This window comes from Tursiops truncatus, chromosome 6, assembly GCF_011762595.2.
Source record: "Tursiops truncatus isolate mTurTru1 chromosome 6, mTurTru1.mat.Y, whole genome shotgun sequence".
NCBI lineage: Eukaryota > Metazoa > Chordata > Mammalia > Artiodactyla > Delphinidae > Tursiops > Tursiops truncatus.
In genome coordinates this window covers 35,568,207-35,583,137 of record NC_047039.1, presented here as the reverse complement: position 1 = coordinate 35,583,137, position 14,931 = coordinate 35,568,207, and the positions used below count along the sequence as shown (strand labels likewise).

Genomic DNA, 14,931 nt, shown 5'->3' with positions numbered 1-14,931 from the left:
CTTCTGACCTCCATCCTGTGCTAACTGAACATTAATCAACCAGAATCAGATGACGAAAATTGCTGTTGTCAGTAACATTGTTAATGTACTAAAATCGCTATTATAGGGATCATTAACTTACAAACTCAGGACAAGATGAGCTCCCAAGCCATGGACCACAGCCCAGAGACTTGTAAACCAGAGACATCCTGACTCCCGAAACTATGATTAAGAAATGTCACCAGATGATCATCAATCCCAGCCTCTTTTATCTTCCTCTTTAAAAAACAAAACAAAACGAAAAAAACCGTAACTTAAAAACCAATTTGGAGTGGATCTGAGGCTTGTCTCTCACTCTTTTGCTTGGTGCCCTGCAATAAGCATTGTACTTTTCTTCACCAAAACCTGGTGTCAGTAGATTGGCTATGCTTCGCATGGAGTGAGCAGACCCGTGTTCAGTTAGGTAACAATACCATTTCTTTGCTTAGAACCTTTTAACTTCCTGTTGCTCTTCGAATAAAATCCATTAGCATGGCCTGCAGGTGATCCACGTGATCTCCTTACCTACCTCTCCAGTTTCATACTGTGCCACTCTCCTTGCTTACTGCTGTCCAGCAAATATTTCAATGACTTGAACACTTCAAGCGCTTTCCTTCCTCCATAGCTTTTGCACATGCTATTCCCTCTGAATCTTCACATAGCTTACCCTTCTCATCTGTCCTTTTACTCAAAGAAAGCTGGCCACCTTTTCTAGAGCAGATCCTAGTAAGTCTCTATCACTGCTACCCTACTTATTTCTTTCATAAAGCAAATTATTAGCTTGTAAATATAAATTACTTAGTTTTAACCTCCCCTACTAGACAATGCACTTCATTGAGGGCAGAGACCATGTTTGTCTTTTTCACCATTAACCTCCAGCACTTAGAGCAATGCCTAAGACAAAAATAGGCATTAGAATGTATGTGAATGAATGACTCTATTTTGTGTTTTGGGGGAAGCCTGGACCAGTGAATTACTTTACAAATGCAGGTGCTTCACACTTAAACGTTGTGTTCTAGTTAGTAATGCAACAACAAAACACACAAACAAAAGAACGCCACACATTCGCTCAAAAACATTTTGCACTTTAAAAATTATCAGTGCCGGGCTTCCCTGGTGGCGCAGTGGTTGAGAGGCCGCCTGCCGATGCAGGGGACACGGGTTCGTGTCCCAGTCCAGGAGGATCCCACATGCCGCGGAGTGGCTGGGCCCGTGAGCCCTGGCCGCTGGGCCTGCGCGTCCGGAGCCTGTGCTCCGCAATGGGAGAGGCCACAACAGTGAGAGGGCCGCATACTGCACAAAAAAAAAAAAATTATCAGTGCCTCCAAACTTTTCCCCCCTCACGTTGTGTCCATCTGCTCGTTCAAGTCCTTTATCATTTTTAATAAATGGGTGTTCGTTTTCTAAACTGATTTATAATATGTTAGCCTTTGATCGTTTGTTTTGCAGGTATTTTTTCCCAGACCGCCTTTTGACTACTTAGTTTTTGTTTTAATCCTAAGCCTGAACTACTCTAGTAAGGAGGTGCTGTCTGAGGTGACTCCAGAAACCAGGTGAAGCTGGTTGGGTGGGAGGGTGAAACAGGAGCGCACAGGGACTCTCAAAGGAAAACAACTATTGATTACGCAAGTCCGGGCCCGCCTATCCTCCTGGTATCCTAGCCACCTACAGCCACTAGCAACCTCCTTCAGCCCGGAGCCTGGCGCGCCTGCCTGACGTCACGGACGCACCGCACAGTTGACTCGGGCCGCGCAAACTCCGTGGCCGTCTACCGGGCGCGCAGAAGCGAATATTGTCGCGGCGCCGGAAGTCCAAGGCACGTGACCGGGTGACAGCGCTCGCTGGGCTGCAGGGCTCGCTTTAGGTGTTGCGGCACGGGATGGCGGAGGCGCCTCCTGTCTCAGGTACTGTCCTGGCCCGCGCGGGACTGGGCCCCTCTCGGGGAGCGGAAATTGAGTCAGTGACGAGTCCTAGGGCACCGGCCATTCGTATCGCGAGAGTGGCGCGTATTAGGGTTGGAGATAGTGGCTCGGAAGGGCCAAGCCACGCGCGTCGTGCGAACCGAGATCTTAACCATCCTTGACTGCGTAGTGAAGCCCGGCATCTGGTTTCTAAGGAGAATGGGTTTGTCCTGCTGAGTCGATGTGGGTGTCCCGCCCTCTCCAGGGCTCAGCCCGGCCTTCCTAGGGCAGCGATATCCGACAGGCGGGCGTCGGCCGGGTCACCGCCAGTGACGGTGTTGGGCTCTCGACGCACGGCGGGTTTGCTCGCTGCGCTTAAGATGTATTCGTGCGTCCTGGGGCAGCGGCGCGTGCGCGAGCCGAGCACCCGTGGTTTCCAGTGTCAGCCTGCCACGAACTCTCAGTGTGAAGTCTCGTTTTCCTCATCTGTGAATTGGGAGTAAATAAGTAAATTACAGTGAAGGTTCCCGCCGCTGCTGTACCTGTTACACAATTGTTAGCTTACTTCTCCTCCCGGAGTTGCCTTTGTGTGCAGAGACAGCCTCATTTGGCTGTTAATAAAACATCCATTTCCACTTCCTTCGGGGTACCTTAGATCTTTGTTTTCCCAACTCTTTGGACAGTGACCGGAAAGGAATATTTTACATGGTGATCTCAGTGCACACAGACATAAATATAAAAGCGAACCAAAAATTTCAAGAAGCAGTGGTTTTCCTTCCTATATGCAATGCACTCTACTACATATTTCGTTTGAAAAAACACTTGTCCCAACCCACTGCATGATTTGATTTCATGACCCACTCTTCCTGAAAAACAGGGCAGCAGTGTGCAGCATGAGGTTTGTGAACAGTCATTAATTTGAGTCTTCGTTCTGCTACCTACCAGCTGTTGGGGCACCGAGAAGAGTATATATGTATTTGTGTACTTGGTGGCAGGTAAAATGTATTTACTACTGTGGGTCTTGGTCAGAAAAGTTGGATAACACACTGCGTTGGTGTACCCTAGTCCTGATTTAGGTATCAATTCATCTTGGAGTGTAGGGACCTTGTTAGGCTGGTGTTTTGTTCTTCTCCCACCCATTTTTTCCCCAAATCCTCTAAATTGGATCCGTTGGTCTTCCTATCGTTAGGCTTACTTCTGGCCCATTTCTACACCATTCAGTGTTTGAAGCAGAATTGAGTGGGGCTAGTTGTGAGTCATAGTTTGGGGCTATGGTGTTGTGCCCCAGGTTACAACCTCTGCCCCACCTACTGAGGCAAAGTCTCCTCTGCCCCACCTACTGAGGCAAAGTCTCCTAGTCCAAAGACCTCCCCAGTCTGTCTCCTGTGCCTTAGTTTGTTTTTGCCTTAGTTCCTATTCCATGTTCTTTCAGCATCATCTCTAACCCACACCTCCATCCCCACTCAAGGTTTAATTCTCTTACCTGCTGTTGTCCTGGAACACCAGCCCAGTCCAAGGGGTATCTTCCTGCCCATGGGCAGACTCTCCAGTGCCAACTTTGTCTCTGGACTCTATAATCTACAGTTGGATTTTCCCTTACTCTGCTCCACCCACCCGTTGGTCACCTACCATGGTATTACCTTGGATCTTATCTTATTTTATCTTGATCTTATCTTGGGTACCACTTGCACTATAGCCAAGCCTTGGGGATGAGACATCCTATTTGTTGAGTAACTTACAACTGCTCAAAATAGTGAAAAAATAAAGGTGTCTCAGATCTTTGTGTTCAGTTTCCTGTGCCCTTTCCCCCTTCCTTATGTCTCTTAAGGATCTTTCAGAGGGCTTTGCCCACTGCCTCATGTCTGGTGGAACACATACTTTATATGAATAGGTGCTGCCCGTCTAGATTCTCAAGTTGCATCAACTCTTTGCTGCTTAACATGAAAACACCCTCTTCCCATCCTTTACCAGGCTATTCTGGACAACTTTACTGATGTTTTTCTGCCCCTTTTACAGCCTTGCTTCTTCAAGCAGAAGAAAACTACACAATACCCACTTGGTCTAATCTACCCATTCACCCCTCTAAGTTATCTCTTATATTTCTGGAACAGCTTCTCTGCCACCTTCTGAATTTGTCTAATCCTCTTGCCGTTTTGTAAAGCCCTCCACCCTACCCCCAGAATTCTGCCCATTGAAAGCTTTCAGGACAAATCCTGGATTGAGAGAGAGGTTACCCTGTGACCTTTATGATCTCGCTCAGTTCTTAAGTATATGTTTCTGTAGTATGGGCCACCCAACCTCTCACATTGGAGCGTAGTATAAGAGTGTGATCTCTAGGGTCACATAGCTTGGGGTGGAATCCTGAATCTGCTTTGGAATACCCCTGTGGCCTTGGGCAGGTTACTTACTCTCTACAGTGTCTCAACTTTCTCATCAGGAATGTAAAGATTAAATGAGTTAACATATGCAAAGTGCTTAGAATAGTGCCTGACACATGTTAAGTACCTAATAAATGTTAGGGCTTATTATTAAACCTGAAACCCCATAGGCTGTGCACTGCACCCATCTGTGGTCAAGTCTGTGTTTCAGATAGTTTGTAGTCCTAACGGCAATAATAAAGCACTATTTTAACCACTTTATACATGTTACTAACCTTGCTTTAATCTTCATAGCAACTCTTTGAAGTAGCAACTCTTTACTATTCCATTATTGAGATTAAGTAACTCGCATAAAGACACAAGTGATGGGCAGGGATTTAAACGCAAATTCCAGGCCCTGTTGATTCATAGAATATTCTGTATGCTACACATAGTTCTGACTTTGCTACTAACTGGTTTTGTATCCTTAGGCAAATCATTTCATCTTTGGACTTCAGAGACTGAGTTGACTATAAAGAAGCATGTTAGGGGGTAAAAATGAGTAGGTTGAAGGGGCATGTGCTTAATTTTTGAGACTCTGGAATTCTGGACCATATTACAGAGATTATGTATGGAAAACCTAAAATATATTCCTGGGGAGAAGAGATGAGATGTACTGATCCTGCTAAGTACTGTCTGTGTGAAGTCTTACTTAAATTCCACAATGACCCTTTGGAATAGTATTATCAGCTTTTGTCATGTATGAGGAAACTAAGGCTAAAAGCAATCAGGTGGTATCCCTAAGCTCATTCTATAAGTTGGAGGGCCAGACTTTAAACTGATTTTGGCTGACTCCAAAGCCTGTTTACTTAATGCTATCTTAGAGTTTTGAAATACCACATTGAACCTGCTGATTGGTGTCTCACCCCGAACTGTTTGCTGACCTCACATTTGTCGATAAAGATAAACACGTTTATAAATAATACCCGGTAGCCCAGGTGAGCAGTTTTCCTTAGCAATTCAGCAGTAGCTGTTGGTGAGGCTGCTGGTTATGAGATGGTCAGTCTTCCACAAGCACCTTGAACCTACCACCTTCACAGGAAACATAGACCTCGTATAGAGACTGTTTTATACAAAGTCCCTAGGAAAGTAACTTTTAGATATGGCTTACAGTCTTCAGGCTTCATGAGTGACCAATTAATTTCTTTACCTGCATGTCTGTTTCTTATGTCCTAGGTACTTTTAAATTGAATACGGACGCTGCTGAGTTCATTCCTCAGGAGAGAAAAAATTCTGGTCTAAACTGTGGGGGTCAAAGGAGACTAGATTCTAATAAAATTGGTAGAAGAAATTATAGTTCACCACCTCCCTGTCACCTTTCCAGGCAAGTCCCTTATGATGACATCTCTGCTGTTCATCACAGTTATCTTTCAGGAAGCAAACCTAAGAGTCAACAGACTTCTTTCCAATCCTCTGCTACTAATAAATCACTCAAGAACCATGGCCTTCCAAATCAACCTTGGCAGAAATTGAGGAGTGAAAAGCAGCATATCAGAGTCAAGAGAACACAGGGTCTCACTGACCAGACCTCAGATGCAGCTGGCTTAGAAAGTGTGGCCAAGTCAGAGAGTGGGACAAACCTCAGAGAGCACAGCCCTTCTGAGAATGAGAAGGAAATTGTCGGTGCAGATCCCAGGGGAGCAAAACCCAAAAAGGCAACCCAATTTGTATACAGCTATGGTAGAGGACCAAAAGTCAAGGGGAAACTCAAAAGTGAGTGGGGTCACAGAATGACTCCCAAACCTGAGGAGGCGGGACCTGAAAACACCAAACCTGTGGGGGTTATCCACCCTGATTCTTCAGAAGCATCCTCTAGAAAAGGAGTAGCGGATGGGTATGGGGCCAGGCGCAGCGAGCAGAGAAGATACCCACAGAAGAGGCCTCCCTGGGAAGTGGAGGGGGCCAGGCCACGACCAGGCAGGAATCCACCAAAACAGGAGGGCCAACGGCAAACAAACGCAGGATCCAGAAGCAACATGGCCTCTGTTCCAAAGGAAAATCTCAATGAAAGACCAGCAAAATCTGCCTGTGACAATGGGAACTTGGCAGTTGCCAGCAAGTCTTCCAGAAGGGTTGACCCAGAGAAATGTGCTGTAAGGAGGCAGGATCCTCAGGTAGCATCTTTCCCCCGAGGCAAACAGAACCACATGCTAAAGAATGTGGAAACACATACAGGTAAACCTATCTGAATGGGTGGAAATGTTTTCTCTCTCTCTTTTTTTTTTTTTAAATTTCTGAATAGGTAATACATTCATACAATTTAGAAACCAGAAAATATAAAAACGTACATAGTTAAAGTCTCTTTCTCTCCTTGTTCATCATCTCCTTGAGTCCTGCCACCACCTGCCCCCCTCCCCAATAGGTAACCACTTACTTAGTTTTTATATATCATAAGCAAATACAGGTAAGGAACGTTTTTCTTAACAAATAAGGAATTTAAAAAGTGCAGGTATGGGTGGTATAGATGTTTGGTTACAAGATTTGTTTTGAATTCTGAAAGCACAAGTAGGGGGTGGTAACATCTCCACTGCCTCTCCTGGTTCCAGCCTGCATCACCTCTTGTCTGCTTATCTGCAACAGTTCCTAACTAATCTTGCCATCTCCAGTTTTTCTCTTTGAGTTCACCTCTTACGTCAGCATCAGAAAGTGATCTTTCTAAAACACGTATTGACCTGCGTCACTCCCCTGCTTAATTCTGTTCACTTTTTCTTGTCACCTACAGATTCTGCCTTCTGCCTTACCCAACAGCCTCATCTTCTGCTGCCTCAGTCCCCACCACATTTTACTCCCTGGACTCTATACTGTCATCTTTCCATGCTGTTGCATATGTGGCTCCTTCTGTCTACACTGTCTACTACTCAGCTCACTGGTGAATTCTTACTCATATTTCAAAAGCTATAGTTTAGTCACATGTCCAGAAAACCTTTTGTCACCTCCACAGATAGCATTAATCTTTTCCAGCCCTGTGATATGTCCTTCCCTTACATATATATGCTTCTTTATAGCACTTACCACTGGAAACCATCATTTGTTTATGTGTCAGTGCCCTCCACTAGTTTATATGGTCCTTGAAAGCAGAGACCATATTTTTCCTTTCAGTTTTATATCTCTATTGCCTAGCACAGCTCTTAGAACACAGTAGGTACTCAGCTCTGACTGTTAGAAAGTTCTTTCTTACATTAAACTGAAAACTTCTTTCCTGTAAATATTTCCTATCTCCTAGTTCAAATTCTGTCCTCTGGAACTACACAGCAGCTAGTCTCTCTCCTCACAGCTTCCTTCCCACTCATTACACATCAGCTCTTTGCAGTATTTGAAGACACTTCTCATTTTACCCTGAGTATATATTTTATCCAGGCTAAATAGCTTCATTCCACCAGCTTTTTCTCATGGACCTTCACCATTCCGGTCTCCCTCCAGTTTAATGTGACATACAGCCTAACACAGGGAGCCACCACCTGCCCGGGCCTGTTTTTACACAGGCCTATAGTTCTAGTTCTCATTTGCTTCACCAGGCAGTCCTTCTTGGGATCTTGACTTGTGTGTGAACAAAGGCAATGTTATACCAGAGTTGTTCTTGAATCCTCAAGGCTGGTTGATAGTTTCCTATTGCTTCATAACAAATTACCACAAATGTAGTGGCTTAAGATAACACAACTTTACCATGTCATGGTTTCTGTGGGTCAGGAGTCTGGGTACGGGTTAACAGAGCTTTCTACTCAGGGTCTCACAGGACTGAAATTTGGCCAGGGATGCAGTCTTATCTGATGTGTGGGGTCCTTCTTGATGCTCACTGGTTGTTGATAGGATTTAGCTCCTAATGGGTGTAGGATCGAGGTCCCCATTTTCTTGCTGGCTGGGGATCACTCTCAGCTCCGAGGGGCCACCCGCAATTCCTTACCACATGGCCCCCTTCACAGCATGGTAGTTTGCTTCTTCAGAGCCTACAGGAAAGAATTTGCTACAGATTCTTTACATCTCTCTGACTTCTGTCTCTGATCACTAGACTCTTTTAAAAGGGCTCACTTGATTAGATCAGGTCTACCCATACTTGAGGGGAGATTATCCAGGGCATGCACACCAGGAGCTGGGAATCTTGGAGGCCACCTTAGAGTTCTGCCTAACAAATCTCTCTGGATTCACATCCCAGCATTTTCTTGAGACCTCTTTATTCATATTTATTGAGTAGATGCTGTGTGCCAAGCACTGTTCTAGGTACTGGGAATACAGCACTAACGAGATTTACATTCTGGTAGGGAAGACAGGTAGAAAGCACTTAAATATTTAATATGTCAGGTGATAAGAGCTAAAATATAAAGCAGGGTTGGGTTTTTTTTTTTTTTTTTTTGTGGTACGCGGGCCTCTCACTGTTGTGGCCTCTCCCGTTGCGGAGCACAGGCTCCGGACGCGCAGGCTCAGCAGCCACGGCTCACGGGCCCAGCCGCTCCGCGGCATGTGGGATCTTCCCAGACCGGGGCACGAACCCGTGTCCCCTGCATTGGCAGGCGGACTCTCAACCACTGCACCACCAGGGAAGCCCTTGTTTGTGTTTTTAAGCAGGGTTTTTAAAAAATTTATTTTTGGCTGCATTGGGTCTTCATTGCTGCGTGTGGACTTTCTCTAGTTGTGGCGAGTGGGGGCTACTCTTCGTTGCAGTGTGCAGGCTTCTCATTGCAGTGGCTTCTCTTGTGGAGAGCGGACTCTAGGTGCGTGGGCTTCAGTAGTTGTGGCACACGGGCTCAGTAGTTGTGGCTCGTGAGCTCTAGAGCGCAGGCTCAGTAGTTGTGGTGCACGGGGGCTTAGTTGCTCCACGGCCTGTGGGATCTTCCCGGACCAGGGCTCGGACCTGTGTCCCCTGCATTGGCAGGCGGATTCTTAACCACTGTGCCACCAGGGAGGTCCCATAAAGCAGGTTAAGAGGACAGAGTAACAGGGGCGCCAGTTTACATAGGTTGGTCTCTTTGATACGGAGACATTTGAACATAGACCAGAAGGAAGTGCAGAAGTGCACCACGTGGCTCTCTGGAGAAGGGCATTTCAGGCAGAGAGAGAAGCAAGTGTAGATTGGGGTGGGGGGGGGGCCATTGTGAGCAATGAAGAGGTGGGCAGTAGGGGAGGTCAGAGAAATCACAGGGACTGGGTCATATGAGGCTCTTAGATTTGGTTCTGAGTAGGAACGTGAGAAGTAGCTGGGAGGTTTTTGGAGACGGGATGGCATGATCTTACAAGCATTCTAAAATGATCACTCAGTCAGCTGTGTGAGGAATGGGCCCTAAGGAAGCAACGGAATGAGTTAGGAGGCTGTTGTGGTAATTCAGGTACTTGATGGAGACTTGGATGAAGGTATCAGTGGTGGAAGAGGTAAGAATTGGTTAGACTCTGGGTGTATTTGGGAGGTAAAGCTGACAGAATTTACAGATAGACTGGATGTTGGATGCGGGAGCATGAGAGGAGTCCAGGACGCAGCCAGGGTGTTGTGCCTGAGCAATGTGGAAGGCGAGAATTGCTGCACAGTGCAGTGGTAGCGCATGGGAGGGGAAAGCAGTGTTCGTGTTTTAAACTTTTCACTTAGGAATAATTTTAGATTTATAGAAAGTTTGCAAAGATAGAACAGAGAATTCCCATACACTCTTCACCCAGCTCCCTGTAATGTTAACATCTTTGTCAAAACTAAGAAATTAACACTGGTACCATGGTATTGACTGAACTTCAGACTTTTTTTTTGGCTACGCCGCGAGGCTTCCAGCGAGGCTTGTGGGAGCTTAGTTTTTTGACCAGGGATTGAACTCGTGCCCTTGGCAGTGAAAGCACAGAGTCCTAACCACTGGACCGCCAGGGAATTCCCCCGGACTTTAGTTGGATTTCACCAGTTTTCCCACTAATACCCTTTTCCTGCTCCAGGGTGCAATCCAGGATATCACATTGCATTTAATCAGCATGTGTCCTTATTCTCCTCCAATCTGTGACAACTTCTTAGCCTTTCCTTGTTGGAAAACGTGTTTTTGCGTATGTTTTGCTTTGTCTCCTTGTTCAGGAAAGATAAAGAATTTGGTTAAATTTATTAGATTTGAGTTGTCTACTAGACTGCCATATGGATATGTTAAATAGAGAGTTGGATATAAAATCACAGAAGAGATCTGGACTGGAGATTTAAATTTGGGCATTGTCAGTGTAGAGATGGTGTTTAATGGACTAGAGGAGGTCACCTAAGGTGTGAGTGTAGTTAGACAAAAAAAGAGTGAGGATGGAGCCTACCTAGGCTTGGCTGGAAAATGAGCATCCAGTAAAGGAAACGGAGAAAGAGTAAACTGAACTAGGATGTGAAACGTGCTAAACACCAAGTAAAGAAATTCAAGGAGGAGGCAGTGATAATTGTGCTAAATGCTGTTGATCAGTACAGCAGGATAACTGCACATTGACTATTGGATTTGGCAATGTGAAGGTTACTGGTCTTTTTTTTTTTTTGAATTTTATTTTATTTATTTTTTTATACAGCAGGTTCTTATTAGTTATCTATTTTATACATATTAGTGTATATATGTCAATTCCAATCTCCCAATTCATCGCACCACCACCGCCCCCCCGCCCCGCCTCTTTCTCCGCTTGGTGTCCATACGTTTGTTCCCTACGTCTGTGTTTCAATTTCTGTTCTGCAAACCGGTTCATCTGTACCATTTTTCTAGGTTCCACATATATGCGTTAATATATGATATTTGTTTTTCTCTTTCTGACTTATTTCACTCTGTACAACAGTCTCTAGATTGATCCACGTCTCTACAAATGACCCAATTTCATTCCTTTTTATGGCTGAGTAATATTCCATTGTATATATGTACCACATCTTCTTTATCCATTCATCTGTCAGTGGGCATTTAGGTTGCTTCCATGACCTGGCTACTGTAAATAGTGCTGCAATGAACATTGGGGTGCATGTGTCTTTTTGAATTACGGTTTTCTCTGGGTATATGTCCAGTAGTGGGATTGCTGGGTCATATGGTAATTCTATTTTTAGTTTTTTAAGGAACCTCCATGCTGTTCCCCATAGTGGCTGTATCAATTTACATTCCCACCAACAGTGCAAGAGGGTTCCCTTTTCTCCACACCCTCTCCAGCATTTGTTCTTCATAGATTTTCTGATGATGCCCATTCTGACTGGTGTAAGGCGATACCTCATTGTACTTTTGACTTGCATTTCTCTAATAATTAGTGATGTTGAGCAGCTTTTCATGTGCTTTTTCGCCATCTGTATGTCTTCTTTGGAGAAATGTCTATTTAGGTCTTCTGCCCATTTTTTGGATTGGATTTTTTTTTTTTAATATTGAGCTGCATGAGCTGTTTATATATTTTGGAGATTAATCCTTTGTCTGTTGATTCGTTTGCAAATATTTTCTCCCATTCTGAGAGTTGTCTTTTTGTATTGTTTGTAGTTTCCTTTACTTTGCAAAAGCTTTTAAGTTTCATTAGGTCCCGTTTGTTTATCTTTGTTTTTATTTCCATTACTCTAGGAGGTGGGCAAAAAAGGTCTTGCGGTGATTTATGTCAAAGAGTGTTCTTCCTATGTTTTCCTTTAAGAGTTTTATAGTATCTGGTCTTACATTTAAGTTTCTAATCCATTTGAGTTTATTTTTGTGTATGGTGTTAGGGAGTGTTCTAATTTCATTCTTTTACATGTAGCTGTCCAATTTTCCCAGCACCACTTATTGAAGAAGCTGTCTTTTCTCCATTGTATATCCTTGTCTCCTTTGTCATAGATTAGTTGACCATAGGTGCATGGGTTTATCTCTGGGCTTTCTATCCTGTTCCATTGATCTTTATTTCTGTTTTTGTGCCAGTACCATATTGTTTTGATTACTGTAGCTTTGTAGTATAGTCTGAAGTCAGGGAGTCTGATTCCTTCCGCTCGGTTTTTTTTCCTCAAGACTGCTTTGGCTATTTGGGGTCTTTTGTGTCTCCATACAAATTTTAAGATTTTTTTGTTCTACTTCTGTAAAAAATGCCATTGGTAATTTGATAGGGATTGCATTGAATCTGTAGATTGCTTTGGGTAGTAGAGTCATTTTCACAATATTAATTCTTCCAATTCAAGAACATGGTATAGCTCTCCATCTGTTTGTATCATCTTTAATTTCTTTCATTAGTGTCTTATAGTTTTCTGCATACAGGGCTTTTTTCTCCCTAGGTAGGTTTATTCCTAGGATTTTATTCTTTTTGTTGCAATGGTAAATGGGAGTGTTTCTTTAATTTCTTTTTCAGATTTTTCATCATTAGTGTATAGGAATGCAAGAGATTTCTGTGCATTAATTTTGTATTCTGCTACTTTACCAAATTCATTGATTAGCTCTAGTAGTTTTCTGGTGGCATCTTCAGGATTCTCTATGTATAGTATCAAGTTATCTGCAAACAGTGACAGTTTTACTTCTTTCCAACTTGTATTCCTTTTATTTCTTCTTCTTCTCTGATTGCCATGGCTAGGACTTCCAAAACTATGTTGACTAATAGTGGTGAGAGTGGACATCCTTGTCTTGTTCCTGATCTTAGAGGAAATGCTTTCAGTTTGTCACCATTGAGAATGATGTTTGCTGTGGGTTTGTCGTATATGGCCTTTATTATGTTGAGGTAGTTTCCCTCTGTGCCCACTTTCTGGAGAGTTTTTATCATAAATCGGTGTTGAATTTTGTCAAAAGCTTTTTCTGCATCTATTGAGATGATCATATGGTTTTTATTTTTCAGTTTGTTAATATGGTGTATCACATTGATTGATTTGCATATATTGAAGAATCCTTGCATCCCTGGGATAAATCCCACTTGATCATGGTGTATGAGCATTTTAATGTGTTGTTGGATTCTGTTTGCTAGTATTTTGTTGAGGATTTTTGCATCTATATTTATCAGTGATATTGGTCTGTAATTTTCTTTTTTTGTAGTATCTTTGTCTGGTTTTGGTATCAGGGTGATGGGGACCTCCCATAACGAGTTTGGGAGTGTTCCTTCCTCTGCAATTTTTTGGAAGACTTTGAGAAGGATGGGTGTTAGCTCTTCTCTAAATGTTTGATAGAATTCGCCTGTGAAGCCATCTGGTCATGGACTTTTGTTTGTTGGAAGATTTTTAATCACAGTTTCAATTTCAGTACTTGTGATTGGTCTGTTCATATTTTCTGTTTCTTCCTGGTTCAGTCTTAGAGGGTTATACCATTCTAAGCATTTGTCCATTTCTTCCAGGTTGTCCGTTTTATTGGCATGGGGTTGCTTGTAGTAGTCTCTTATAATGCTTTGTATTTCTGTGGTGTCTGTTTTAACTTATGCTTTTTCATTTCTAATTTTTATTTGAGTCCTCTCCCTCTTTTTCTTGATGAGTCTGGCTAATGGTTTATCAATTTTGTTTATCTTCTCAAAAAACCAGCTTTTAGTTTTATTGATCTTTGCTATTGTTTTCTTTGTTTCTGTTTCATTTATTTCTGCTCTGATCTTTATGATTTCTTTCCTTCTGCTAATTTTGGGTTTTGTTTGTTCTTTTTTCTCTAGTTCCTTTAGGTGTAAGGGTAAGATATTTATTTGAAATTTTTCTTGTTTCTTGAGGTAGGATTGTATTGCAATAAACTTTCCTCTTAGAACTGCATTTGCTGCATCCCATAGGTTTTGGATAGTCGTGTTTTCATTTTCATTTGTCTCTAGGTATTTTTTGGTTTCCTCTGATGTCTTCGGTGATCTCTTGGTTATTTAGTAATGTATTGTTTAGCCTCCATGTGTTTATGTTTTTTATGTTTTTTTCCCTGTAATTCATTTCTAATCTCCTAGTGTTGTGGTTAGAAAAGATGCTTGATATGATTTCAATTTCCTTAAATTTACTGAGGCTTGATTTGTGACCCAAGATGTGATCTATCTTGGAGAATGTTCCATGCGCACTTGAGAAGAAAGTGTAATCTGCTGTTCTCAGATGGAATGTCCTATAAATATCAATTAAATCTATCTGGTCTATTGTGTCATTTAAAGCTTGTGTTTCCTTATTTGTTTTCTGTTTGGATGATCTGTCCATTGGTGTAAATGAGGTGTTAAAGTTCCCCACTATTATAGTGTTACTGTCAATTCTTCTTTTATAGCTGTTAGCAGTTGCCTTATGTATTGAGGTGCTCCTGTGTTGGCTGCATATATATTTATAATTGTTATGTCTTCTTCTTGGATTGATTTTTTGATCATTATGTAGTGTCCTTCCTTGTCTCTTGTAACATTCTTTGTTTTAAAGTCTACTTTATCTGATATGAGTTTTGCTACTCCAGCTTTCTTTTGATTTCCATTTGCATGGAATATCATTTTCCATCCCCTTACTTTCAGTCTGTATGTGTCCCTAGGTCTGAAGTGGGTCTCTTGTAGACAGCATATATATAGGTCTTGCTTTTGTATCTATTCAGCGAGCCTGTGTCTTTTGGTTGGAGCATTTAATCCATTCATGTTTAAGGTAATTATCGATATGTATGTTCCTATTACCATTTTCTTAATTGTTTTGGGTTTGTTTTTGTAGGTCCTTTTCTTCTCTTGTGTTTCCCACTTAAAGATGTTCCTTTAGCATTTGTTGTAGAGCTGGTTTGGTGGTGCTGAAT

General features: G+C 42.7%; 1 protein-coding gene across 11 annotated transcripts in view; it reads left to right on the top strand.

Annotated features, from left to right (window-relative positions):
- Positions 1-1,786: 1,786 nt before the first annotated feature.
- NFX1 (nuclear transcription factor, X-box binding 1) overlaps positions 1,787-14,931 on the top strand; it is a 105,506-nt gene continuing 92,361 nt past the window's right edge. For 10 of the 11 annotated variants that reach the window (XR_012332235.1, XR_012332233.1, XR_012332231.1 and 7 more), the window contains exons 1-2: positions 1,789-1,922; positions 5,513-6,511. Coding sequence is in view for 6 of the 11 variants with exons in the window: in XM_073805651.1 (XP_073661752.1) it covers positions 1,898-1,922; positions 5,513-6,511 (1,024 nt within the window). In the remaining 5 variants the exon portion in view is untranslated. Of the gene's footprint in view, positions 1,923-5,512; positions 6,512-14,931 lie in introns of all 11 variants that reach the window. The other variant, XM_073805653.1, reaches the window with a different exon arrangement.